General features: G+C 38.6%; 4 protein-coding genes across 6 annotated transcripts; all 4 read right to left on the bottom strand.

Annotated features, from left to right (window-relative positions):
• Positions 1-654: 654 nt before the first annotated feature.
• Positions 655-5,313, bottom strand: LOC121958219 (peptidyl-prolyl cis-trans isomerase FKBP14-like). Its single transcript, XM_042507090.1, has 4 exons — positions 5,014-5,313; positions 3,668-3,819; positions 2,984-3,111; positions 655-2,038 (listed from the first exon to the last, which is right to left on the bottom strand). Exons 1-4 carry the CDS (start codon positions 5,205-5,207, stop codon positions 1,880-1,882), a joined length of 633 nt encoding a protein of 210 aa, XP_042363024.1. The 5' UTR covers positions 5,208-5,313; the 3' UTR covers positions 655-1,879.
• Positions 5,314-5,792: 479 nt separating this feature from the next.
• On the bottom strand, positions 5,793-15,037 carry wu:fc38h03 (acetylcholinesterase collagenic tail peptide). Of its 3 annotated transcripts, none has more exons than XM_042506548.1 (18): positions 14,781-15,037; positions 13,992-14,125; positions 13,271-13,380; positions 13,046-13,165; positions 12,778-12,822; positions 12,592-12,618; positions 11,072-11,143; positions 10,832-10,894; positions 10,131-10,157; positions 9,996-10,040; positions 9,662-9,697; positions 9,509-9,589; positions 9,072-9,168; positions 8,803-8,942; positions 8,558-8,677; positions 7,869-7,998; positions 7,242-7,344; positions 5,793-6,695 (listed from the first exon to the last, which is right to left on the bottom strand). In XM_042506548.1, exons 2-18 carry the CDS (start codon positions 14,086-14,088, stop codon positions 6,626-6,628), a joined length of 1,383 nt encoding a protein of 460 aa, XP_042362482.1. In that variant the 5' UTR covers positions 14,089-14,125; positions 14,781-15,037; the 3' UTR covers positions 5,793-6,625. The 3 variants fall into 3 exon arrangements, with proteins under 3 accessions (XP_042362482.1, XP_042362483.1, XP_042362484.1); XM_042506549.1 differs by having other exon boundaries at positions 13,992-14,106; XM_042506550.1 differs by lacking the exon at positions 12,592-12,618.
• A 713-nt stretch (positions 15,038-15,750) lies between these two features.
• LOC121957822 (cytochrome c-a-like) lies at positions 15,751-18,152 on the bottom strand. The gene is given in 3 exon segments (XM_042506609.1): positions 15,751-16,761; positions 17,982-18,135; positions 18,138-18,152. Coding segments are annotated over 3 exon segments (315 nt in total). The 3' UTR covers positions 15,751-16,615.
• Positions 18,153-23,125: 4,973 nt separating this feature from the next.
• npvf (neuropeptide VF precursor) lies at positions 23,126-24,177 on the bottom strand. The gene is made up of 2 exons (XM_042505927.1): positions 24,016-24,177; positions 23,126-23,515 (listed from the first exon to the last, which is right to left on the bottom strand). The coding sequence occupies exons 1-2, from the start codon at positions 24,175-24,177 to the stop codon at positions 23,126-23,128; spliced, it is 552 nt and encodes a 183-aa protein (XP_042361861.1).
• Positions 24,178-25,470: the final 1,293 nt, after the last annotated feature.

Below are 25,470 nucleotides of genomic sequence, written 5' to 3'. Positions count from 1 at the left end.
TTCACAGACTCCTCCTGGCTCTGACTGGTTGTTCTCGTTCAGGTGCAGTGGATTTTTGCAAATGCCATTAGGAGCACAGGGATGAGACAGATGAACCAGATTTTTTCACAGATTATCCATCTCATAAGCTGCTATCAGAGAGATATTCACACTTTTGCTGCAATTTCTTGTAACAATGTTCTCCCTAAACCTTTTGCTCAAGCAGGACAATGCTCTCAAGAGTTCATCTGTTTTTGTTTTGGGAATTCAGTGAGCTATGTGGCCACTGTTAGTAGGAAATTATGTAACCCTCATTAAACACAATGTGAAAAAAAGCAGGTGAATGCTTTGTGACCATTCACTTGCACTGCAGGATATGCTAACCTTGGGGGCTCACAAATCCTTGTACAGTACATATAGTGGTGCTCTCCTGTTTTTATGAGCATATTTTTATAAGTATCAAATGCATCCACAGAAGTATATAATATACTGACATTACAGAGATTATGGAAATTCCTCTTTAAGTTACACTGTTATGAATAGATAACGAATGAATGAGGTTTAGTGTTTCCTTTCAAACTTTATTAACAGATACTAACACCTGTAAAGACAGTGCCACCTGCTGGCTCAATGTGTAAAGTATTACAAGACATGACCACCAAATAAACCACAGTATTTTGTTTTCAGGAGTTGACTTTATTCATCACATTGGTTGCAAAATAGAACATTAAAAATCTACCTTTACCAGAGCAGTCAATGACATATTGAGTTTAGTTCTTATGTTTTTACACTAAAGAACACAGAGGCTGTAGAAACAGGATAGTCTAGATTTCAATTAACACTATGGGAATGTTTTCAGATTTAAGACACGTGTGCAAATCTCAGAACAGCTGCCAACATGTTGTCAAAAAGCAGGGCACTTTTGAGATGCATTTCGGAAATCAGAATGTGTTTTGCAGAATAGGAATGATTAATATGTCTTTTCAGTATTGACATTGCAGTGTATATGCATGTGCAATGCAGCTGTCTCACAGTAGTTTTCACATGTCAAAAATGTTAATGATGGCTGCATTCCATTTAGGTGTGCAAGTGCTAAGATCTGAGTATTGTGTATATTGGCACACTGGGAGCACTTACGGAAAGTGAAACGGAGCGGTTATGTTCTTGGTCACACCTGCTTTTCCTGCTATGTTAAGTCAACATGTCTGCCACAAAAATGTCCTATAAAAATACACATTTAACGTCTTAATAGAAAATGAAAAAAATACCAAAAGTTCACATTTTCATGACTTTAACACACAGTCTAACCAATATGATAAGCCTGAGTTAATGACATTTTCTTGATTTAATGATGATTATTCTCTGAAGTGGAATGAATTGTTCACCATACAGGGAAAAATAAGCAAAGCATTCTCTCTATATTGTTGTGGACCCACAAAAGATGAACAACATTGATCTGATAACATTTTTTCAATGAAAATAAACACTTTATTTACATTAAGGGTATTTTCAAAGTCAAATTTGGCAACTGTTTCCTACTTACACTGTCTGTCCACGGGCATGCCCTCTGATATCTGGTGACACTGATAACTCTATATAAATAAATTCCTAAAAGTTTATAAGTAAGACAGAGTGGAATGGGCTCTTAAAGACGTAAACACACTCAAAAGCAAAGACTTGCAAAAGTAAAACATCACTGAAATAATCAGATTATCAAACCTGTTGGCTCTCACAGGAAGAGTTTACACATTACCCACCAGACAAACACAATGGTTCTATAACAGTGAAATACTTTCATGCAGACGATGAACGTCTGCATCAGGATTTCTAGCACAAAATCAGTGAAACCTGGAGGACACTGGACTAGTGAGTGGTTTGTGAGATTAACCTGGGAGAGAAGTTAAAGTTCGTCGTGTCTGTAAGTAAATTCCCTGGAGGATATGAAGCCGTCTTTGTTCTCATCCTCTTTGGCAAAGATATCCTCCACCATGTTCTCATGTAGAGTGTCGTTGGGAGGGTAGCCGTGACGCTCAAACTCTTTCCTCAGATACTCTTTCACCTGGTAGATTGAGTGAGACGATTAGTGAGACAGACACAGGTTGAGATGAAAAAACAAAAGCTCTGGTGTTCTGTGTGCAGGCCGATCAGTAAATCAAATTCCAGCTACATCTTTACAATTCAGAAATAACAAAGTTTAAATTCTACTGTCATTTTTTGAAAAACAGAAAAAAACCCTCAAGATATACAATAATTGATGGGCAGCACTATATTTTTACCTAAATTTTGGTCAAAAATAATGTGTAAATTCAATAATATACCTACTATTTACCTTCACTATAAAACAGTATACGTACACAGCACTAGTATTTTCATATTACATAAGATGTGCTTCCTTATCTTATTTTTTGTTGTTAATGATTGTCAGTTGGGCCTGTTTTTTTGTTTCAACATAATTTGCAATCACGTTGGGGCCCCATATATCAGGTCTAGTTTGGTATTTTTCAGCTTGGACCCTTTTTTCCCTTTTTTAAAAAATTTGTCCTGTATCGAGTGTGACCACTGCAGCCGGCAACAGCAAAACTCCATTAAAATGAACAGTAACTATAGCGTATATAAAGCCAGCATATTTTCACATCTAAATGAGTATGTAAAGATTTTATTTAAACCAAACCAGAGTCAAAGTCAAAGTCAAAACCAAGATGATTTTTCTGTTTTTTTGGGGGTTTTTTTCGGTTTATGTCGACTTTAAAGTGATGTGTGTTTTACAACAATAAAATTACTGTTTATTTAAGCAAGTCTGGTGTGAGAGGGTCACATGCACAGTGATTTGTTTAAAGTAGTAGTTAAATCTGAGGGGGCAAGAGGTGATTTTCCAATAAGCAAAGAAATAGGACTTTAGGGAATTTTACCTGTACTAGGCTCTGAAAAAAGAGAGAAAATAACACAATCGGAGAAGTGAAATGCTCCTGGGTTGTGAAGCACTGTTTGAGATCCTTTTGTTTACCTCATGCTTGGAGAGCCTCCAGTCATCGTTGAGGTCCATCTCCTGGAAAGACTCATGAGACCTCGGTCCATTTCTGATCTCAAGCACCTCAATAACGAAGGTCAGCGTGCTTTCAGGTGGGATCTTACCTGAGCAGACAATACCACAAGGCAATCATTCAGCTAAAACTGAGTAGCTATTATTAGCTGAGGTTGCTATATGCATGCTTTAGCATGAAGAAAACAAATGCTTTGTGCTGTGGTGAATGATGCAGCAACACATTGTGTGTTAATCTGTAAATAAGTTGGAAAACATGTTAAAAGTGTTAATGAGAAGCAGACTCAGGTTGTATTATTAGTCATATCAAGACATTTAAGTTGTTGTTATTGTCATGGCAAGGGCAAGTTAGACACAGAAGAAATAGATGTTATTGGTTAGGTTGGTGTGTGCTTACCAGGACAAAGCATTGTATTGTTCACATGCTTCAGAAAAAGTGGACTAATATCTCTGAAAGAAGCCTTCATTCAGTGTAGGAGTCCTAGAGAGCCATTCAAAACAAGACAGACAAGTATAATACACACATGCTCAGTATAGGGGATAATACACATTTTATAAAACCTCAAGCACTTTTATGAAACACAGTTTAATGTGTCTGCATAGCATCATGCAGTGAAACTTGCATGCGTATGGTCAAATCCACAGTACCTTTCCCTTCCTTCCCATAGGCCAGAGCTGGAGGTACGATAAGTCTCCTCTTCTCTCCAGCGCACATGTCCTGCAGGCCTTTATCCCAGCCTTTGATCGCTTCTTTGATGCCCAGCGTAAACCAAGCAGGCTGCTTGTCACCCTCTGTTCGACTGGTGCACAGACATAAAGTGGAGAGTAAATTGTTAATGTGTTAAATAATTAGAGTGAGCACCCCTTTGCTACTGGGCGTGCTCTGGCTGTAATATCACAATTATGCATTTTATAAATTTTTTCACATATTGCTGATGTAAAATCTCAGAAATTTAAGGGTCAGCTGACCCAGATCACAGAAACATATTATCCTCACTCAAATCACAATAAACAACTCATATTTCCCCAATTACCACCCCTCACTGTCCAGTCAGCCAGTTTTATTTGTCGAAGTTTTGAGATATACAGTGTTTTGAAGAACTGCTGTCTGTATTTTGTTTGTAGTGCTTTAAATGGACACCAGTATGTTGGATTTAGCAGTATCTAGTGGTGAGGGCAGTGTAAGACCAGCAGCTCCCATATTCAGCGAGGTAAAATTACTGTTTTTGTCAATGGAGTTTTGTGTATGGAGTCTGGATTTGAAGGGAGCATGGATAAAGTTGAACTTCCTGTCTAGTTCCCCATTGGAAAGGGCGAGGTGCTGAGCATACAACTGTACAAATGAAAACAATTTTGTGATTAGTCCCAATTTAAAAACATCAATTATTTGACAGCCCTTGTTGTTTAACAGTTTTACTGTTGTTAAATGCTGCCCCTTTTACTGCAATTCATCAAACATTTTCTCCGTTTTTGGATTCTTCGTTTACTGGAAGGCATACGGTTAATTACTCCTTTAAAAACTATGCACAACATTTCCTTTACTGCCATTGTAATGTGTTGGTGACAGAAGTTTCAATGAATAACTTAAAACATTAGCTCTTAAAACCGAGACACTAAAAATAATTAAGAAAATCATGGAATGCCATGTTTGTCAATATTTATTAAATACACACACACACACACACACACACACACACACATATATATATCCGGTTTTTTTGCTCCTTTTATTTATTTATTCAGTGTAAGATGCGTCACCAAGGATATCAAACACGCGTACACTTGAAAAGGAAATCGGCGTTTAAAGTTTTAACAACAAATTTCTGATGAGTATGAACTGTTAATCAAACTGAAGAAAAATTAATACAGCAAATGCCTTCCACTAAACGCAGTGAAACGGTAACTTTGTACTAACTCTGTATGAACGAGTAATGCAGGCGAAGTAGCTCCGTAAAAACTCCTTAGCTCTAACAAACATAAAACATAAAACAAACCTGGAGTGAAACATGGTCCCATTCTCAAAGTATCCCTCATGATGCACGAGCAGGATGTCTCCGTACTTTGATTTTCGGTGACAGAGGAAAGGTCTGTGCAGGACTTCTATGTTCACCTCGGCCTCAGGCAGCTTGGCCCCGCTGACAGACACCAGCAGGGAGGAGCAGAGCCAGCTCAGCACTGTCACCAACATGCTGCCACACTCACACCCTCCGCACAAACAGCAGGACAAAACAGATAACTAAAAATGTTTGCTTAAACCACAGCTACGTGGCAGTTACGTTTCATCATACATGTTGTTGCAGGAAGTCTTTTTCTAATTGGTTGCGTAGTCTCAGTAAACCCCGCCCACAGACGCCCCCCCCCCCCTTTCAGGTCCTCGCGAGTCTTAAAAGGCGTTGAATTAATTGAATTAATCAGTCTAAAAAATAAGGCCTTAAAATATCTTAAATTATTTTTTTTCTTTAAAGTGCTGAGACATAAAAGGTACGGTTTTATGAATATTTTTTTTTCTGACAGTGCATTGTTAAATCTTGAAATAAGAAATAACTTCTAAAAAGTTCTAAAAGTAACTTCTAAAAGTGACTAAAAAAATCACAGAATATCACTTGCATTGCTTTCACCCAAAAGTTGTGTTTTATATCAAAGTAAATATTTGGGAACATTTTTTCTCCCTAACCCTTAGTAATTGGTGTCAGGTCGCCCCTGATTTTGGTTATAGTGAAATCAGTCTTAAATTTCATTCTGAGTTGCACTGAAAAAGTCACTTGCTGTAAGCTGTAGGAACCCTGTTTATTAGTGTACAGTGTTTTAAGAATTTTACAGTCATGCAGGCAGATTATCCACTAATCACATTTCACTGAATTCATTTTGGAGTCATTCTGAATTAATTGATCAGTTTCTTCATGCTGCTGCAATAATCACAGGTATTTTTCTTGCAGTTGTTGCAATATGACATTCGTTTTTTCTTTCTGTTGGGGTATTTGAACATTCACTTTAAAGGGGCCACACTTTGGCTGGTACATTTACAGCACTGGTTAAAGCAGTCCGCTGGGCACTGGTACACATTTCATGCAATATCACAGCATTGCACTTCATAAATACATGTTTTGTAATACATTGCACATGAATAAAGACATTTACACACCCCTGATTTGCATACTACAGTATATATAGTATCAATAATATCATTTCCTCTTTAGGAAAAGGCTCTTTTTCCTCTCTTATTACAAAAGAAGTTCAGAATACAGCTTATTTTTGCATCAACAGTCAGCAAGTCATACACATTGTAACTATTTCATATGATACAATCGTTAAAATGTTCCCTACAATCGCCAGTGTCCATAACAGTGCTGCAGCCGATGGAGTGACAGTAACAGGAAGCTGCTCCCTGAGGTGAGTAAAAGAATTAAACCTCCGGTCCATTCAGAGCTTGCTCCCATGACTGTTCGTGGCTCAGAGCAGGCACAAGAGCTTTCCTTAAGTACTCTTTCTCAGTCCATCAGTTGTTTTTTAAGGGGTGAGACTCAGGAAAAAATCTGAAGTATACTCCCCGTGAGCAGAAAAAGAACTGCTAAGTCTCAATTTGGTCATTTCTGTCACTTTCCAAGTTCAGGTGAAATACTTGCAACCAGTGGAATCAATGAGGCAGGAGTCAGTGCATCTGAGCTGCCCAAAGGACCTGCAGAAGACATGGAAAGAGATTCTGAACAAGTGCAACTGATTGCGTTATGTTGCCAGGTCATGCAGTACACCTCCAAATTTCAATCATTTTGCTCTTTAGTAAAGGAGTGGTTCAACATTTGGGGAAATGCGCTTATTGTTTTCTTCCATTATTTTTACAGTCTATGCTCTATGCTTTATACTAAGCATACGGATATGAGAGAAGTACCAAATTTGGCAAGAAAAGTAATAAATATTAAATGCATTTCTCAAAAATGTTGAATTAGCTATTCCTTTTAATATGAAGCATTCTGAGTGGCGCCATTTAAGCATCTAAAACGTTGTACAGTAACTGGTGCCAGGACAATGCACCATCATCTCAGGTTTTAGAGGCATCAAAGTAAAAGTATAGCAGTTGATTTCCAATCCTTAAATGGGTGCAGTATAAATGTACTGCTGATTAAAAAGGATATGCATGGCACTTTCTTGGCATTGAAGTAGCAAGGTGCACCCAGATAAACAGGTGTGTTTGTGTATGCATGTTGTACGCTTTCAGTGAACATACCCAGGAAGATAGGATTTGCAGGTCTGATAACCAAAGTCCTTTCCATCACACTCCTCGATGCCGTCATGTTTGTAGCCATCTCCACAGTAGGCCCACTTACAGTCTGAGGTGACGATAGAAAAGGAGATGAGGAAAATGTAGTGGCAGAGTCAGGAGAGTGAGCGAGGGGAGGGAGGGAGAGAGAAGACGTTACTGATTGCTTTGGCACTCCTGTGTGTTTCAGTGATGCCAATACAGCATTTTGCTGCTAATTTAATTGAACAGAGAAGAAGAGAGAAGTGAGAGGATGGCAGAAGAAGAGAGGGGGAGATTAATGAAAGATCAAGGAAAGGTTTCGCAGTGCTTACTGCTTTTATCCTCTGTCATGCGGGTTCAGACTCTGCGGTGCTCTGCAGGGCATCTTATGAGCAGGTGGATGTGCAACAGTATTGTTGTGTTTGTACAACACAAAGCCTAACATTTGTACTTGAAGAAGGCGTTTTTTTTGTACTAACATAAACCGTTTTTGATATTAATTCTTGTTGCGCTGTATTATATTACATGAAAGGGTAACTGATTGAACTGTTTTCCTTTACTTCTACATGAGTATGCATGTGTGCATATGTTCAGCTGATGCATGTAACTCACTGAGACAAGCATCAGTGACAATCTGGTTCCCGTCATCACACTCCTCTCCGTGCTGGGCTTGCACCTTTCCGTCCCCACACACACCAACTCTGTCCGGGACTTTTTCTGTGGATTGGAATGGCTGGAAGGGCTGGACAATTTGTAAAAAGAAAAAACAAACGCAAACTTGACACTTCAGGGGAGGAGAAATCTTGGCTTCAGTGTCAAAGCATTTTGGCTAAAACTAGGCTTTATTAAGTCAAAAGGTTTCATGTAACCTGGTGCATTACATGCCTTAAGTTTTCAACCAAATGTAGCCCAGTATGACCAAAGAAATCTTAACCCATGGTACACTTGGTTGCTTTTCAACTGAACTTCATGGTCTTCTTTAGCAGTTGGAGTTTGCCTACTTGTCATGGGATGCATGATCATATAGACTCTTTTACAGTTTGTAAACAATGATGATGTACATAAACATGCACACACAGTTTGGCAATGGAAATATGGCAGAGTGTAGTAGTTTAATAAGAGATTCAAAGGCAGTAACCACCAAAGAATTGCAAATTCTACCAACATAAATAGACTGACAAATGGTAGCCGACTCAGAATTATGTGCCAATTGGAGATGGTTTGAAAAACATATACAATTAATTATTTGGAAATTTGTAGTGTTACAGCTCGGTATTGCAATTACATAACACAGATGTTACCTGTATGGGTTTCCATCCATCTTTATCTTTGAAGTAGAGCACCCTCTGATCCTTCCTAAATGCTATTGCATTGTCTAGACGTAGCTGGTCCATCTCTTCCTCACTCTTCACCACAAATATCTGCACAGGTACATACAGTAGAGGAGAAAGTGAGAGCTAATGAGTAATCATAGATTTAGTATAAACATGGATTCAGTTCAGATGGTAATATTCTGACGGAGATGTTTTATGTGAGCAAGTCTTACTGCAGGGACTTTACTGAGGCCACCACGTTGAGTGTAGCTTCCAAAACGAGCATTATTCTCTCCAAGAGTGGAGTCACAGTCGCAGCGACCTGGTGGACCTGGAGGACCCTGCTCTCCCTTTTCCCCTACTAGATAGAGACCTGCAAAAAAGTATTGTGATAATACAGTATCGTGGGGCCTCTAGTGATTCCCATCTTGACTTAATTATACTTTGATATTTTGCATTATAAAGTAAATTTGGGTCTGTTTGTTTTTGTGAGTTACCATACCTGATGCAGGTGGTCCAGGTGGCCCTGGATGGCCGTTTGGACCTGGGGGTCCCTGGGGGCCCATGACTCCTGCGGCTCCAGAATGGCCCTTCATGCCCTTTGCAAACCAGGCAACATCCCAATATTAGAAAACACACACTGAAGGTGACCTACATGCCACTGCCACTTGTGAACAGCTGTGATAATCTTGTCTATGCGACAAACGTGTGTGTGTGTGTGTGTGCATACATAAATGTATAGGGCTAAGAAGATCTAAGATGCCAAACACCCCGCAGCCCCTAAGGAAGTCTATACTTAGAGCTGGAGGTTAAACCTGAGTGACTGAATTAGCCGGTGAGAAGCAGTGGCAGAATGAGGAAGAGCAGAGAGTCAGCGCACCACACCAGCATTTAATGATGCTGTCAGGATGTGCATCATTCTTTCTCATCTGTCCTCACCTGTTTGCCTCTCTTCCCGGGCCGTCCGGTGGGTCCTCGCTTTCCTGTGATTCCCTGCTCTCCCTTTGGTCCCTGCTCACCCTGGGCAAGGAGTTGAGGAATTATCAGTTTAAATCAAATTCTTCACCGTCCTCATTATTTAATCACTCTTACCTTCTGTCCAAGCATCCCAGGCAAACCAATGGAACCCTAAATAGAGACAAAATGAGAGCTTTGTGAGAAAAATTATCTCTGCAGAGCAGGCGTAAAATGTTTCATGTTAATTTAATCAGTCTCTGAGGTAGAGGGCGCATAAGAGCTTGAAATGTCAGAACCTGCAAGAAACAGTCTCAAGTCATGAGGATTCTCACTAATTATTCAGCAAACTGTTTTAGAGTTTTTCACTCTCTAAATTATTAAGGCACCGCATGAGGTGAGACACTCATAGTCAAAGCCAAGCATAAATGAGCTGTAAATGGTTACACAACATAATATGTATTCCACCAACCTTATCCCCCTTTGGTCCTGCAGCTCCACGGTCACCATTAGACCCCTTTTGAAAAAGAAGGATATAAATAAATAAATGGATTTAATAGCTTGTAGTGACAAACAAGTGTAGTGTGAGAAGGGATTCTGAGTTTACCTTATCTCCTTTGTAACCAGGCAAACCCTGAAAAAATACATAAGGAATATAACAGCAGATTCAGATTCAGACACCTTTATAATCCTGCCAGGGGCAGTTTGTTTGAACAGCTTGCTGTTCACTCGTACAGTAATATGAAGACACATTAATGGATTGGTAATAAATAAAAAATAAAAATAAAAAGGAGTTCAGTGAAACAAGGGAATCTATACGTAGAATAAAGTTAAGTGTGATTATCACACAGCGCCCTGAAGGCAACAGAAAAAAGTTCATCTGCAAGAACGTGTCCAGAAGACGTTAAAATACATGTCACTTTCTAGTGGATTTGTTGATTGCAAACAGTGGTCAAGTCCCTTTGTGACACTCCTGTGATCTTAGAATAGACTTTAACAATGCTGTTTCAACTGTTTCTGTCTTTGAGTGTGAGGCTCTACAACCAGCAGATAAATGAAAAACATAGGAGGCTCTTGATAAAAGACAATAAAGAGATAAAAGATGAAAACAGCAGAGGATGGCGGGACTGACTGAAAAGGAATTAAGTTTACGAAAACAGAGAAATCTCTGTAGCCCTTGCTTCTCAATACCTGCAGTGTTTGCATCAAATTTAAGACGCAGATAATATCAGTCACTAAAGGACTAAATAAGATCTCTCTCTCCCAACATAAAAATTGTGTATATGTTGTTTTAAGGTTGTGACTAACCTTTGTTCCTGGTGGTCCCCTCAATCCTGGTAGCCCCATGAGTCCTGGATCCCCTTTCTCACCCTACAAAAACATACATTTGTGACAGTTCATATTTTATTGGTATTACATCATAAACGTTAATACTTTAATGTTATTGGTCAATACTACTTGGACTCAAATGGACTACAAACACAAACTAAAATTCTTCTGATACCAAAATCTCGTCCCGTTGCCTATGGATTTGGCCATGAGACTTACCTTGGGTCCCTCTGGACCAGGCCATCCTTGTAGTCCTTGTTTCCCGGGGAGCCCAGGAGCCCCCATGCGACCCTAGAGAAACACAAAAATAATCAGTGCCAGTGCTTACTGAAACCATAAATACATTTTCTGCGCACTTCTGATAAGAGAGTGATGGGAAGCTGAGAGAGTTTCTTGCTTTAAATTGTATGAGGGATTTTGGCAGACTCAATCTCTTATCACCTGATCCTAAACAGCAGGACGTTTTACCTTGTTCTTTTAAATAAAAACTAATTTGCATTTTGACTGAATATGTTACTTACAGAATTACTTCAATTAGCTTTTTTGCTCTCTTCATCTAGAGTTAGATGAAGCACTGGTCTATATGGAGTAGTTGAAGCTACTGCTAGCAGCTGGTTACATTCAATTAGTTCAGCACAAATTCTGAAAAGAGGTGAGAACAGCTAGGTTTTAGTCCAAATGTTACAAAATCAGCCTTCCAGCACCCCTATAGCTCATATATTAACACATTATTAATCCTTACAAAAACTGGTTGCCTGCCAAGAACTCTCAGTCCTCTCATTTAATTCTTGGGAAGAAAGCAACATAGTTTCCAAAATGTCAAGCTTTTCATTTATATTTTGATTAAATCTTGCTATTGCACTCCGCTTTTGTACTTTGCTATATATGCTGACGATCTGCAACTTTTTATATTGATCAAGATGCTTCCTTCGTCGCCCTGTTTCCCCTGAAAAAGAGCTGCTGATTTTCACAGAGACTAACCAGGTTAGATAAGAGTCTGAAGCAAATAAGCATGTCAGACTGACCTCCTATGATCTGCTAAGCAGACATAACAGAGGACAAAACCTTGCATGAAAAGCTTTAACAGTGAGATTTGCTAATTAGTGGACAGGAATAAAGGCTCAATCAATCTTGCCATTTTGCCAGTTCCTTTGCAGGAGAGCCAAATGTATTACACAACGGCCTTGCATCTTAGTGACACCTGGAAGCTGCTGCCATGCTTGCAGCGTGCTCTCATTTAGCTGCCTGCCATTAAAACAGCAGCCTGTAGAGACACCATGGACCTGCTGCTGTGTGGAGTGATTTATCGCGGAGAGCAAAAGCACTTAGGGAGATTAAAGTGAAGTGCTGGAGAGCCTGGATCAGCAGGACTGGAGTCCAGTACGAGAGCTAATGGAGCCAGGCCAAAGAAAGAAGGAGGAGAAAGAAAAGAATCAGAGGAAAAGGAAAGAAGAGGGGGATGACAGAGAGGTGAGGAGCAGGAGGACAACAGGAGAGACGCGATCAAGCTTTTCCTATGTGGTTAGAGCGGCTACTGAGACTAATGTGGCATGACCCATTTAGCAGCTGCAGAGATATTCTGAGCACATCAATAGACAAATCACATCACAGGGATTGAGCGTGCATAGAGGGGAAAACGAAGGGAGAAATCCACATCCCATTATTTCAAGGACATGAGAGATGGACCAGAGAGAGATGAGCAGGAGAACGCGACATGCAGGAGGGGAGGAGCAGCTCACCTTTGACCCTGGACGTCCAATTTCTCCCTTTAGGAGGACAAATGAGGAGGGAGGAGTTAGAGCAGTCATTAGAGCAAAGAGGAACACAAGGACACACGCACAAATACTTCTAAATATATACTGTATGTAGCAAAATACATTACAGACATATTTCAAGATCTATAAAAATAAAAAATAGAGACACACCTTCTCCCCTTTTGGTCCTCTTATTCCAGGTAATCCACCATGACCCTGAAATATGACACCAAATTTATATCCAATTCACATTTTCTAATATAGCATGATGCATTTCTAGAAAAATCAATACTATAAAGGTTGTTTTGTTTCATTTCCATTTAACAATATTTCCTTCTTCTGTCTTTAAGGGGCTTCAGCCGGCTGATTGCATTTTGACTTAATACGCCCCTGATGTGAGGTTTTAAATGCGCTGTAGTGTTTTGAAAAGGTACCTTACCTCTGGGCCCCTGGGTCCTGGAGGTCCTGGAGGTCCAGGCAAACACCCAGGTATCACAGGTTTTTGTTTTTCCTGCACCTTTCCTCCCAACACATTTGGCTCCAACAGGCTTTTACCATCCTTTAATCAAGCAGACACAGAATCAAAGGAGTTTCAGCCAGTGGCCGACTGTGAGCACACATGTGCGTAAATGAGGTGTGTTTATGCATGTGTGTGAACGCTTACAGGGCTGCCCCGTTTCCACAGCTGAGGTGGTGGAGGGAAGAGCGGTGGTGGGGGCGGTGACATGAGACAACAGGGGTCAAAAGTCAACGGCTCATCGAGAAACCTGAGACCTGAAAGGAAGATAATCCGCCATGATGAAACATGGTTTGTGAAAGGCACATGCAACATGTGCTCCTTCGGTTATGTAGGGCTGGGTATTGTTTTAAAAAATTACAATACCAATACAAATACCAATACAAATACCAATACCAGTACTAATACCTGTACTTAAAAGTCAAACAGATGCCAATATTTTAGTTTTTAATGTGTTCTGCTTTTATTGTAGAGCACTTTCTGTGTTTTAAAGGTGCTATATAAATAAAGTATACTCGTGATCCTTTCATACCGATAATGTGAATGGACTGGTGTGCTGTTTAGCTATGAACATTGAGGTGCCATCTCAGCATGCCTAACTGCCAATACCCTTGTCTTATTAATATGAACTTAAATAATGTAGTTTTTAACAACAAAAAAAATCATATTAATCATATCTGTTATAGTTTTCTATATATACTATTGTCTATTTTCATATAGTATGCTATGGCCCATTTTCTATGTCCTTAATAAAGTCATTATTATTTATTATTACGTCGTTCTGGGTTATCTCAGTTGATATCTTAAAGGTACGAAGTACAAATACTCACTACTACTTTTATGTGACAGTCAGTCTCACACAAGTTACCTGAGCGGGCTGAGAGGATGCTGTCCATGTAAGAGTGACGGGCCCACGCAGGACACAGAAGGATGTGGATGGACACTGCAAGTCTGACCAGATCCATCCTGATGGTTTACCTTCTCTTACACACAAAACACAAACTGTCAAACACACACACACACACACACACACACACACACAATTTCTGCTGATGCAGTTAATGCAGTTACTGGCAGCTGTCACTTTTCCTTACTCCCCTTTAGAGGGTGTCACTATTTGATCACCCCCCTCCCCCCTCTCTCTCTCTTTCTATCTCTCTCTCTTCGTGGCATAATAAATAAACTTGTTGCAGCTCCACACTGCAGCAGATGCAGCCACCGCTGTAATTCCAGCCGTGCCACCAACAACCCCTCTCAGCCTTGCGCCAGATTTAGTCCGGGGGCGGGGGGGCTGTCACTCAGGTTTATTATGACTTCTGACACTTCATGAGAGAAGTCATAGTAGATAACAATAGTAGACCTACACACAGGTCACAGCTTTAATAACACAAACGTTTCCTTCATGCTCATATTTCATCTTGTAGTGCATGCAATAAGATGTTACAGGTCCTAAAAAAATGTAATCTCGTGTTGAACCACGTGCAGAAAATATGCTGTACCTGGTTCAATCAGTATTTCAAATCTTCATCAATATGGTTCAACATTTGTCCTTCTACATTAGATAATCGTACAGTATGCCTTAATTTTTATTATGATCCATTCAACTGAAACAATGTCATCCACATCCACGGCTTTTAAAGCACAAGATCCACCTTACCTTCCACTTGAGATTGCGCCGCACTTGCAGACACGCTGTCTGGCGCTCCTCTAACCTAAATGAAATGCGCGGTGTACGGTCCCACTGACTGTGGCTCCTCTCGGCATTTGGTGTGCTGTAGCCAATCTGGACCGCTAATAAATCTGGTCCACTTATCGACCCACTTCTTCTCCCTCCGCCGGTCAATAACAACACAATTGAGGAGGGAGGACCTTTTTTTTCTCCCAGCAGAGGCCACTGAGTGGAGCCAACACAGCGGTGGCAGCTCCGGTCCCAGCGGGTCTGGATCAGAGGCTCAGTCTGAGGTGTCTTCTGGATCGACTTCAGTGCAGCTGGCTGAGGTCTGGGATGGCACTTACATTTTATGCTGGCATGCTTACACTGGTTTGGCACGTTTAATGTCCACAGTAATGCTGATAGTGTCTTCAGCAGGGAAATGGCGTCCTCTGCAGGATATTTTAGGTAACGGAGGAACTATTGGCAAAATTTATGTTTCATATTCTTGCATAACTGTTAACAATTGACGCATTCTGATATATTTATAACAGAGATGAAAATATCAGAATATAGAGAAGAATAAATATGTGTTTACAGTCCCCCCCTTCATAACTGAATTTAGTCTCGCATGAGAATCATGTTGTTGATGTCGGCTCTTTGTTAACCCTTTGAAACCTGGATCAACATCAGTTTTCTTGTGCTGCGCTCAGACGCCTTTTACCAGCAATAGTCTATGACCCTTTAAAAATTGAGAAAATTGGTTTGATTTCTTTTGGAAAGATAAGGGGAAAAAAATAACTTCACAAGAAATGTCCCACAAGTTGCAAATTTTAACAGAAAGGAGTTTCAGGTGGTTGCAATCTTTAGTCCCTACCCTTAAATCTTACAAACTGTTCCTCTAACTGAATATGTCATTTCAAAGTGGAAGGAAACAATAGCATCATCACATGGAAAGAATGGCCCACTGAAATAATTCACTGAAGCAGAAACATTTTATTGCCACATCCGTTCTCTCCAGTGAAGGTCAAGGTATTGTCTAGAAAAGTGATGACAGAGTATAAAAAAGTAACTCACGATAAAGAATAGAATATAAATGTGAGTGCGCAGGATTGCCCCTGTTTAACATTATTTGATCAAATAAGAACTGCAAATATTACTTTAACAAAAAAATGGCAGTGTTTCTGTAAATGACAAATCTGTTTGACCTCCCTGTTCTTTAGTTAAATACATATATTAATTTAGAGTACATAGACATATAAAACACTCATTTTAAGTTGCAACTTTATAAAATTAAAAGTCACTTGGGGCTTTAAAAAGGAAAAGTAGACATTTCAGCACCACTACAGATAACACTTTTACAAATTTCACCAATTTTAATACTAATAAGACTGCATGTAAACAGAAAGAGTTCTAGCAAGTCATAATATAATAGAACCGCCCCCCTGAAAAAACAGTGATCAGCAGTGCAGTAAGAGAAAGAAATGCAAAGCGTGCAGTTCCTGTGCAAGCCGTTGTTATTTTTTAGGAAAACAACTCTGTTTTCAGAAAATCCCAGAGGAAGGCTGCCTCTTTAAGAAGCCTCAACTGAGAAATATCTGGAAAACCCACAAGTTGCACGAAGGCTGACTCATGTGATAATTAAAAACAGTCTCCTACACACAAGAACAGTGTAGCAGTAAAGCTGTAATGTAACAAAATGTAGTGATAGACATTTCAAAACTTCCTTAAATAATGAATTTGATTTTTTTTTTTTTTTTTTAAAAAAAAGCACACTATGTTTTTCCCCTAAATGCTTCTGTCCACAGCTGCATGTGTGTGTGTTCTGTGTTGACAGTGTATTAGGAAGTTGCATCCTTTAAATAGGCTATAATATCCAGTCTTTCCTTTTTCTTTTTGATGCCACTGAAGACCATCTTGGTACCAGGAATGTACTTCTTTGGGTTTGTAAGGTACACATTCAGAGTTTCCTCATCCCATATAATACCTGAGAAAAACACAAGCAACAGTTACAATATGTTATCATGAACAGCATGGCATTGTATAGGTTTGTGACAAATCTGCATGTTCAGGCATTAGCTGACTGTGTTTAGGTTTTATTGCCTCATGTTAGAGCAGAGCTCGGAGTCAGACATGAAATCTCTCAGCTGTCCTGCATGTTCAGACCTGCTGCAGCAAAGCTTCACAGAGATTCAAACAGGAAGACTGTCCTCACGCTTTCTCTATTTATTTACTCTTTATCTCCCTCTTTCCTGTCCAACTCAATCAGCTGACTCAGGGCGTTGCTCTTTCAGTGACAGCAATCAGATTTTGCCACGACCTGCTAGCCAATCATCTCGTAGACAAAACTATTCCCTTCTCTTATGTAATTTCATTGTTAATATGTGAATATGATCCTCCTACACCCCATTGACCTTGAGTTTTCATAACAATCAGCAGCCACTGAATGATTCACGTCCCGCTCCACATCACATCCGTCCAGCTCTTCAGCACCACCACTGGACTCCAATGGGGGATATTTGGGTACAGCTTATTCACTTAGGACTGGGGCAATGTACATACAATCTACATGATGTTGATATTGTGATATGAGACTGATGTCATAACTTTGTTATATGCCTAACTGCTCTATTATTTGCCTTTACCCATTAAGGGTGTTTGTCTCCACTTTTTTTTTCAACCCCTCATTATGTTGCAATATCATTTCCAAGGTACCTGGTGAAAACATCATAATATTTCATTTTCTACATATTGCCCAGCCACAGCACCACCACCCCCTTAAAATAATGATGTCATGATGGGGTCTAATTACTTAAGTCTCCACATTTTCCTCCGACTTAACTTTTGTGCACAATATCAAATACATAAGTTGAATTACACTTTAAGCCTCTTTTCAAATAAGTCTGATTGAACTACTTTTCATTTACACTAAAAGGAAAATTTAGCTGGCACAAAATAACACTTCCCATTGCAAATGCATAACGAGTCAACAAATAAAGTGATTAACATTAAACAATTAAAATACTGCTTCAGGGCTCAAAACTGTCATGTGTGCATTGTTTGTGTCTCTAAAGCAGGTATGCCTCCTATTGGTGCATGACTCCTGAGTTTCAGTGACACCTTTCACAAGGTATTTAAACTGTTGAGGGATCATTTCTCTCCAGCTTACTAGAATTGAGGTGTTGTGTACTGCCTAGTGATCCATACCTTTATCGATGTTGGCCTGTGTGTAGCTGAAGCCAGGTGCCTGTCCCGTCTTCCTCCCAAACAGACCCCACAGGTTTGGTCCTGTCTTGTGCTTTCCCTTCTCTGCCACTGTGTGACACTGGGAACATTTCTGGACAAAAACCTTTTTCCCTTTTTATTAATGTCGCCCATGACCAGTAGCTGGAAGAAGAGAAGATCAGTGAGTGGCTTTCACAAGCATTTTAACCTTTGCAATGTCAGGAAATTGGTTTGATTTCTTTCAGAAACATGGGGAAAAAGACAATCAGTGACTTGACATGAAATATTTTTCAAACTGCAAAATATTAGTAAAAGGTGACAAGAAAATTACATAAAGATTAAAGCTTTAAAGAGAGAGAGAGAGAGAGAGAGATAATTATTATTTACTAGTTATTTGATAACTAGTAAAACATATCAAGAAAAACAAGTTGATGAATGCAATTAAATGTTTAAATGTAAAATTAGGTAACAAAATGTCTATATCTATCTATCTATACATACATACAAACAACATTTTTTCTTTAACCTAATTCTAGATTAAAATATTTAGCTGTAATAATAATAATTTATTTCTTGATATTTTTTCTAGATATTTGATCATTTTCTAATAATTCCCTTTCTCTTTAAAGCCTTTTTAAAATTTTACTGTCAGTCTTTTTTTGTTACCAATTAAATTATATATATATATATATATATATATATATATATAATTTCATTAGGTCATTTCCTGTTTTCTTTTTTTTTTTTTGTTGTTTTTTCCTTGGATAATAATTTCTTGCTTCTTAGGTCATTTTTTTGTTGTTCAATTTGCTCATTTCCATGAATTTTAAAGCAATCAAGACAATTTGCCTGGTGGTATAAGTGCATGAGTAAGTGGAAAAATACTAGTGAAACAAAATGTGATAGAGGAATGGGGTCTGAAAGTCTTTTGAAAGTAGTCCAGGGCACACCAGTTACTCACACACTTCCGGATTGTTGTTTTAAAAGATTCGTAAAAATGGGTTATTAAATCGGAACTTGAAACTGAACTGTTTGTTTACTTACCTGGATGAGGAAGTATAAAATAAAATAACCCATTTTGACCACTGAAAACATGAAACTGCGCGATAAAACAATAAAACACAGCAAACAGCACCATAATTCACCACAGATACATGGCACGCCGCGATGGTAACAGTGTTTTTCGCCTGAAGTAGACACTGAAAACAACCAAAAGACGAAGCCACCGTACCTGACGCGATTGTGTAGTTCGGAGCCTCCAGGAAAAAAAACTTTCCTCCCTTTTACAAAGTCTCGTAGGTTTTTGTTGTCTGGAAGTTTGGAGCTGTTTCCTGTTGTAAACTAGTCGTTTCAGGAACACTACTGGATTAAAACCTGTTTTGAAACGCTCTCAAATTTAGGGAAGGGAGTGGTCTGATCAGGTTGAATTGCAGGGATAAAATACGCAGCTTCAGTGTGCGGGTCACACCCATGAAGGTGAGTTATGTATGGGAATGCATTTGCTGACTTGGTTGTTGGAGTATTTTTCAATGACATTAAAGCAAATTAGGATGTGTCACTTTTATCTAATAGGGCGTTGTTGGGATCATATCATTCATCATGTGCTCATGCGTAATACATACAAGTATGTGGTTTACAGCAGCAGAACAAGTTCACGGTCTGGCACAAAGTGTTCCCTCATACTGGAGGCACCTGTGTGGACCCACAAACTGAGAGCCGCAACACTCACCATAACCCCACCTGCTTTGTTGAGGATGTGCAGGGACAGCAGGGGCGCCCCCAGAAGCTTTTGGGGCAACTGAAAATCTTGGGGTGGCACACCAAAACCGAAAGCCATAAGTGAATTACAGCAATTTTAATATTAGTGGTGTAATGTGACAGAGTAGATATATTTTGCTGCAGTACTTTGTATTTTAATTTGGAAGTTTCTGTACTTGAGGATTTATATTTCTGTCTACTCTCAATTTTAGTCCACTATTCCACCAAGCATTTTAGTTATTTAGTTATTTAAATAGTAATGAAAGGGAGGGAAAGAGGGAGGGGATGGATGGACGATGGGAGGGAAGGAAAAAATGGATTTGGTTCCTCAGATCCTTCTAGTTGCCAAAAAAGGGCTTGTTTTTATTCAAGTTTAATGTATGCTCAATATTTAAGATGGTGTATGTTGTGAAGAAGTAAATATCACAATTCTTAAAATTCTGACCACTTCTTTTTTATATAATAATTTATTTGTACTTTTACTCTCAATGCTTAAGTACATTAAATATTATAAAGTTACTTTTGATACTTAACGGTGTAAATATCACTTTAAGACTTTTACTCAAATAATATTTTAATCGGTGAATTTGACTAAAGTCATTTTGTGGTAAAATATTTGTACTTTTTCTCAAGTGTGGCTTTCAGGTTCTTCATCATGTGTATTTGTTATGCTGTTGTGGTATACAACTCAAGTGGCAACCTCCAAGGTAGAAAAATTAAGCAAATGCAAAAGAGCCAAAAACTGCAGTTCATCAACTGGCCACTTGAAGCTGACTCCAAAACGGAGTAAATCCCCATAGACGACCATGTTAAAATGTCCATTGCCCAACTTTCTACCACCATTAATGATGCCTCCATTGTATTTAGGTGTCTTATATTACGAGGGACCTACAACTGACACACCTTAAAATAGTTCCGCCATTATTAATGCTATAAGCTATAAATTACACTGGTGCTTTTCCTGTCCTAACAAGTGTGTGCTGTGAAAATGGTCTATGAAAGCAGATAATTTTGGCTTCTTTCAATATATATCAGTGCAATTACTGAGAACACATGGGTGATTTCATTTGAAAATAACCAGTAATTGAAATGAAAGGTAAACAGCCCATGACACCTCACCTCAGACACTTCAAGCTGCTTCAATGAAATTGAATTGGTACACATAGCAGGCCTATAATATTTTGGAACATTGGTGTCGGAAGTAAATCATGACAGAGTTTTAAAAGTTAGATTTTGAGAACAAAGTCATAATATTACAAGAAGTACCTCTGAATTTCAAGAATAAAGTTGTAATATTATTATTACAGGTTACCTGTTGACTGTGTGTGGCATGGCATGACACTGGGGACAGTGGTTGCCGAGGAGGCTACCTTTTCTCTGGCCTGTTTTATAGTTCACTGAAAATATGTTTATTTCCATAATATAATATCCCCTTTCTCGTAAAATTGCGCTTTTTTCCCACTAAATTTATGACGGTATTCTTGTAATATTATGACTTTATTCTCGTAAAATTATGACTTTTTACCCCTAAAATTACAACTTTATTCTCCTAATATTACAGATTTATTCTCTATAAAATTATAACTTTTTTTCTTGTGAAACTATGACTTTATTCTCGTAATATTGTGACTTTTTTCCTCATAATATTACAAACTTATTCTCCAAGTCTCAAAAAAAAGTCCCTCAATGTGGCCCTTAAACCTCCACTGTAGTAAACAGACACCATTTACCACCATTTAAAAGTTTTTTTCTTCCATACAATATGGTGAAATGTGTTTTTTAAAACCACTGTTAAAAGTTCTCAGAAAAATCATGACCCAAGTGAGGTGAGGAGGATAAATCAAGCGCTCATGCCGTGGAAGGCACCACCTCCCTCAGGTGCAACCACTCTCCCTTAAATGATGGGTTAGGCTATATATGTTGCCTCCACGTTTTGTTTGTCCTTTTGCGTGGCAGAAATGATGTGTGTTTCACCTTAGTTTGTTTCTTCACCATTTGATTACCCCTGTAGCTGTTGTTTGATGTTTGATTTATCCGCTTTTTGTTCTTGCAGAGCTCAAACCACACACACCAAAGGTCATTTTAGAGAATATTGAAAGACATTGACATAAATGTGCTCTGCTCTGGCTCAGTACCTGCTGGCTGCATCTCCTACCTTTATTCATTAAGACAACATCCAGTGCTTCTGCAAACAAACACATACTCCAATATGTTTTCAATATCAAAAGTGCCACTCAGCATTGTTCCTAATCTCTCCTGTCACGTTAGTGTTTGTCTCCTTCTAGTGGCCGATCAGTATACTAAACGTCCCTTCCTGTTCTCTTTGTGGCAGCTTCACTCATAGACACACGTCCACCAATATGAGACGTATTTTATGATTAAAGTGTTCTCATAATCAAAATAAGTAGGACTCAATAAAAGAGCAAAAATAAAACCCAAACCACTTGCTTGTAACTTTTATTGTCATCGTTTAACATGATTTCTGTCACAATTATCTAACTTTAATTAAAGGAACTCATACATTTAAATATTTCAACTCATCTATTTTTGTTCATTTTGATCTTTAATTTTTCACTTCACAGTAAAAACTCTGTATGCTGATATTTACATACTACAATAGATGTGCTGACCTATTTAATCCTCTTTTAACCCTTAAAGGTTTTTTCCTTCATCTCCAGTGAAAATCCTCAGCTCTGTGGGAAGAGAATACAGTTTGTTATCCACAACCACCAAAACTGATAGATGGATAAGGATGTTAACCCTTTGAAACCTGGAGCGACGTCACTTTCCGTGAGCTGCTTTCAGACACCTTTCACAAATATTTAAATCTTTCTTTCAAAAACATGGGAGAAAGGCAATGAGAAACTTAGTTAATGATGCACAAATTGCAAGAAATTAGTAGATTTGAAAAATATTTTTTAAAAAGCGAGTGAAAATATCTAGGGAAAATATCTAGGAGAAGAAAAGGTTATGTTAAATAAATGTTTATATTTTTGATTTGATTTGATTTGTTTTAAAGTCTTGTTTGCCCTTTTTTTCCACTAGATTTTCAGATAATGGTCTTTTTAAAATTTTTTATTTCTTATTTTTTACTAATTTCTTGCTAATTTGTTGGGTCATTTCTACTTTCATTGCTAATTGCTTGTTTTTGAAAGGAATCAAGTGACATTGCTCAGGTTTCAGTGAGTTAAACTGAACAGGGGAACAAATAACAGCCTTTTAATATGTTACCTAATGTATGATGGGAGATGTAATAAATCAAAGTGACTTACTGTATATATAACATAAACCATCTATACAAATACATTTGCAATGCATAGGGTTATGGCATCCTTTTTGTAACTAAATATTTACAGTCATTATGTTGCTTACCAGTGCAAGCCAATGTTGAATAACCACGTATTGTACAGAGTCCTGAGATGGCTCCAGTTTGGACTGTTTCTCCCAAAGCTTAGTGGCAGCTCTGGGTTGAGTGCTTCTCGATCATCAGGACACTTGGCACACATTTGAATCACTTCCCAAAACCGCCCAAACCTCTGGGGCATGTTGGGGGTCAAGCTTGTGGCCTTGTCCTCTTCTGGAAAACTCTCTCTCCCAAAGCGCATGGGCATGTTGGCGTACAGGTAGAGAGGTTTGGCAGTGGGCGGGTAGAGCCTGATGATGGTCGGGAGGCTGCTTTTGCTGTTTTTGCTGGTATTGGGGGTCATGTTTACGTTGTAGCTCTCAACATCTAAACTCCTGCGGATTTCCCCTTTTGCCTGGAAACAAACACATGCTGAAGCCCAGATCCGTTTGATTAAAGAATATTTTTACAAGAGCTAGAACAATTTGTGCATTCATTGATAAGTCGACCAGAAGACAATTAGTCAACCAGTTTTCTAGCCAGTCAGTTAATTTTTGTTGTTTAATTTCTCTAGCAAAGATGCCAAACATTTGCTGTTTCAAATGTGAGGATTTGTTGCTTTTCTTTGTCATGTAAGATAATAAAGGATTAGCAATATCTTTGGTGTTTCACTGTTGCTCTTCAATAATGTATCACCACCAGCCCCAAAAGTATTTGATTTACTATCACATATGACAATGAAAACCCTTACTTTTGAAAAACAGGATTCATACATTGTTTTGCATTTTTGCTTTAAAAAAAACCCAACCTATTATTGATTGACAAATCGATGAATCAACTAATCTTTTCAGCCTTAAAGGAAAACCTAAAAACATGGATGGAGCAAGCATCGTTGTCCTATTAAAAAGTTCGTACCTGTTGATGTGGCTGTCTCCTCACAGTGTGTCGTCCATCATCGCTCCTCTGCAAAGTTTTATCCCACTGGATTGATTTCCCATGGACCTGCAAGTCAGATGCTGCTGACCCTCTAAGACCTCCCAGCATCAGGAGTGCTGAAAGGAACATCGTGGTCAACATGCCAAGAGTAGGAGACATGTTCTCTCACACAGCGCCAGGGCACACGCCTTTCTTCCTACCGACCACTCTGATATTAAAGACCCCTGAAAACCTACGTCACCTGCCATGAGTGATAAAGACACAGACACACATGAAGCTGACACATGCTCGTATACCCTCAGCCTTAGTCTCATTTATACTGATTAAATTCCTGTCTCACTAATTATTCAGCTCTGACCAACATATTTGAAAAGGCATGTATGTCCTAATTGGCCATTCAAAACTACTGTTTAAAGGAAATGGTGAATGGCAGCAGTATTCACATGCAATGCATGTGATAAAACTTGTATTGTCCACTTCTACAGAGGCTGTATATTCTCTTTACAGCAGACGTTTCTCATTATATCCAAGCTGGCTATGCCAATTAGGAAAAAGTAGCAAGCTTCATTGAGAGCACATTGGGGTTTGCAGTCTTTCATTCACCTTTTCAGTGTGTAAAGTGTTTAAAGTATAAGCATCAGTATAATAATCTTACATTTCTGTAATTCCTTTTAGACAGAATTTAATTTGAAACATACTGTAAACTGGTGTGTTAACACCTCCACTGTCGTCATTATTGAAGTTATTGCTCGTGGACACAGTTAATGAAGACCTGCACATATAATTTGCAGTGGTCATAATGGGAAGAGGATCCCAGCAAATTACTGGTTGATGACCTTGTATAATACTCTGTCCTGTCCTAAACAAAGAGAAATGTTAGACACATGCATTGTGGGAAGTCAATGATCTGGTGTATTTCCAGAATGACCTGTAAGACATTATATCACTTAAAGAATAAAGCTTTCAATATTTTACACATTGATTGATTGAAACGTTTATTTCGAATATGCAATGAACAAAGCATTAAAAAACAGTTTTTAAAACAAAGAGAAGAAAAAAAGGCACAAAAGGATAATGAAGCATAATGAAAAGAAACATAAAGCAAAGACATGCATATTCAAAAAGGAGTGAGAAGAAGTGTAACTTATTTGCTCCCACCCTCTCTATGAATAAATGAATAACAATAACAAGCTTCCTCGCTGGTCCATACCTATCAATACCCTAATGTCTAATATAATTTTTAGATAATTTCAATTCTGACATCATATCTAAAACATATAAATGTATATGTATATAAATATGTTACATACATACATATGCTATGTACATGCATACACATACACATACACATACACACATTCAGTACAATACCACAGAAAAGAAGAAAAGAAACCAAGAAAAATAACAAAATAAACAGAAGCCCCTATAACACCT

The sequence above is a fragment of the Plectropomus leopardus genome, chromosome 18 (genome assembly GCF_008729295.1).
Source record: "Plectropomus leopardus isolate mb chromosome 18, YSFRI_Pleo_2.0, whole genome shotgun sequence".
Classification (NCBI taxonomy): domain Eukaryota; kingdom Metazoa; phylum Chordata; class Actinopteri; order Perciformes; family Serranidae; genus Plectropomus; species Plectropomus leopardus.
Note: the sequence above shows the minus strand (reverse complement) of the source record. Positions and strands in the feature narration are given on the sequence as shown.

What these genes read in the sequence shown, in the direction of transcription:
- npvf (XM_042505927.1), bottom strand. Translation starts at nt 24,177, where the DNA reads ATGTTGACCACGATGTTCCTTTCAGCACTCCTGATGCTGGGAGGTCTT. An exon ending in GGAGACAGCCACATCAACAG is followed by an intron (nt 23,516 to 24,015) that starts GTACGAACTTTT and finishes GTTTGTTTCCAG; the next exon opens with GCAAAAGGGGAAATCCGCAG.
- LOC121958219 (XM_042507090.1), bottom strand. Translation starts at nt 5,207, where the DNA reads ATGTTGGTGACAGTGCTGAGCTGGCTCTGCTCCTCCCTGCTGGTGTCT. An exon ending in GGGACCATGTTTCACTCCAG is followed by an intron (nt 3,820 to 5,013) that starts GTTTGTTTTATG and finishes TCTGTGCACCAG; the next exon opens with TCGAACAGAGGGTGACAAGC. An exon ending in GGAGGCTCTCCAAGCATGAG is followed by an intron (nt 2,039 to 2,983) that starts GTAAACAAAAGG and finishes TCAATCTACCAG; the next exon opens with GTGAAAGAGTATCTGAGGAA.
- wu:fc38h03 (XM_042506548.1), bottom strand. Translation starts at nt 14,088, where the DNA reads ATGGATCTGGTCAGACTTGCAGTGTCCATCCACATCCTTCTGTGTCCT. An exon ending in GGGGACCACCAGGAACAAAG is followed by an intron (nt 10,158 to 10,831) that starts GTTAGTCACAAC and finishes GTATTTTTTCAG; the next exon opens with GGTTTGCCTGGTTACAAAGG. An exon ending in CCGGGAAGAGAGGCAAACAG is followed by an intron (nt 9,169 to 9,508) that starts GTGAGGACAGAT and finishes TGGTTTGCAAAG; the next exon opens with GGCATGAAGGGCCATTCTGG.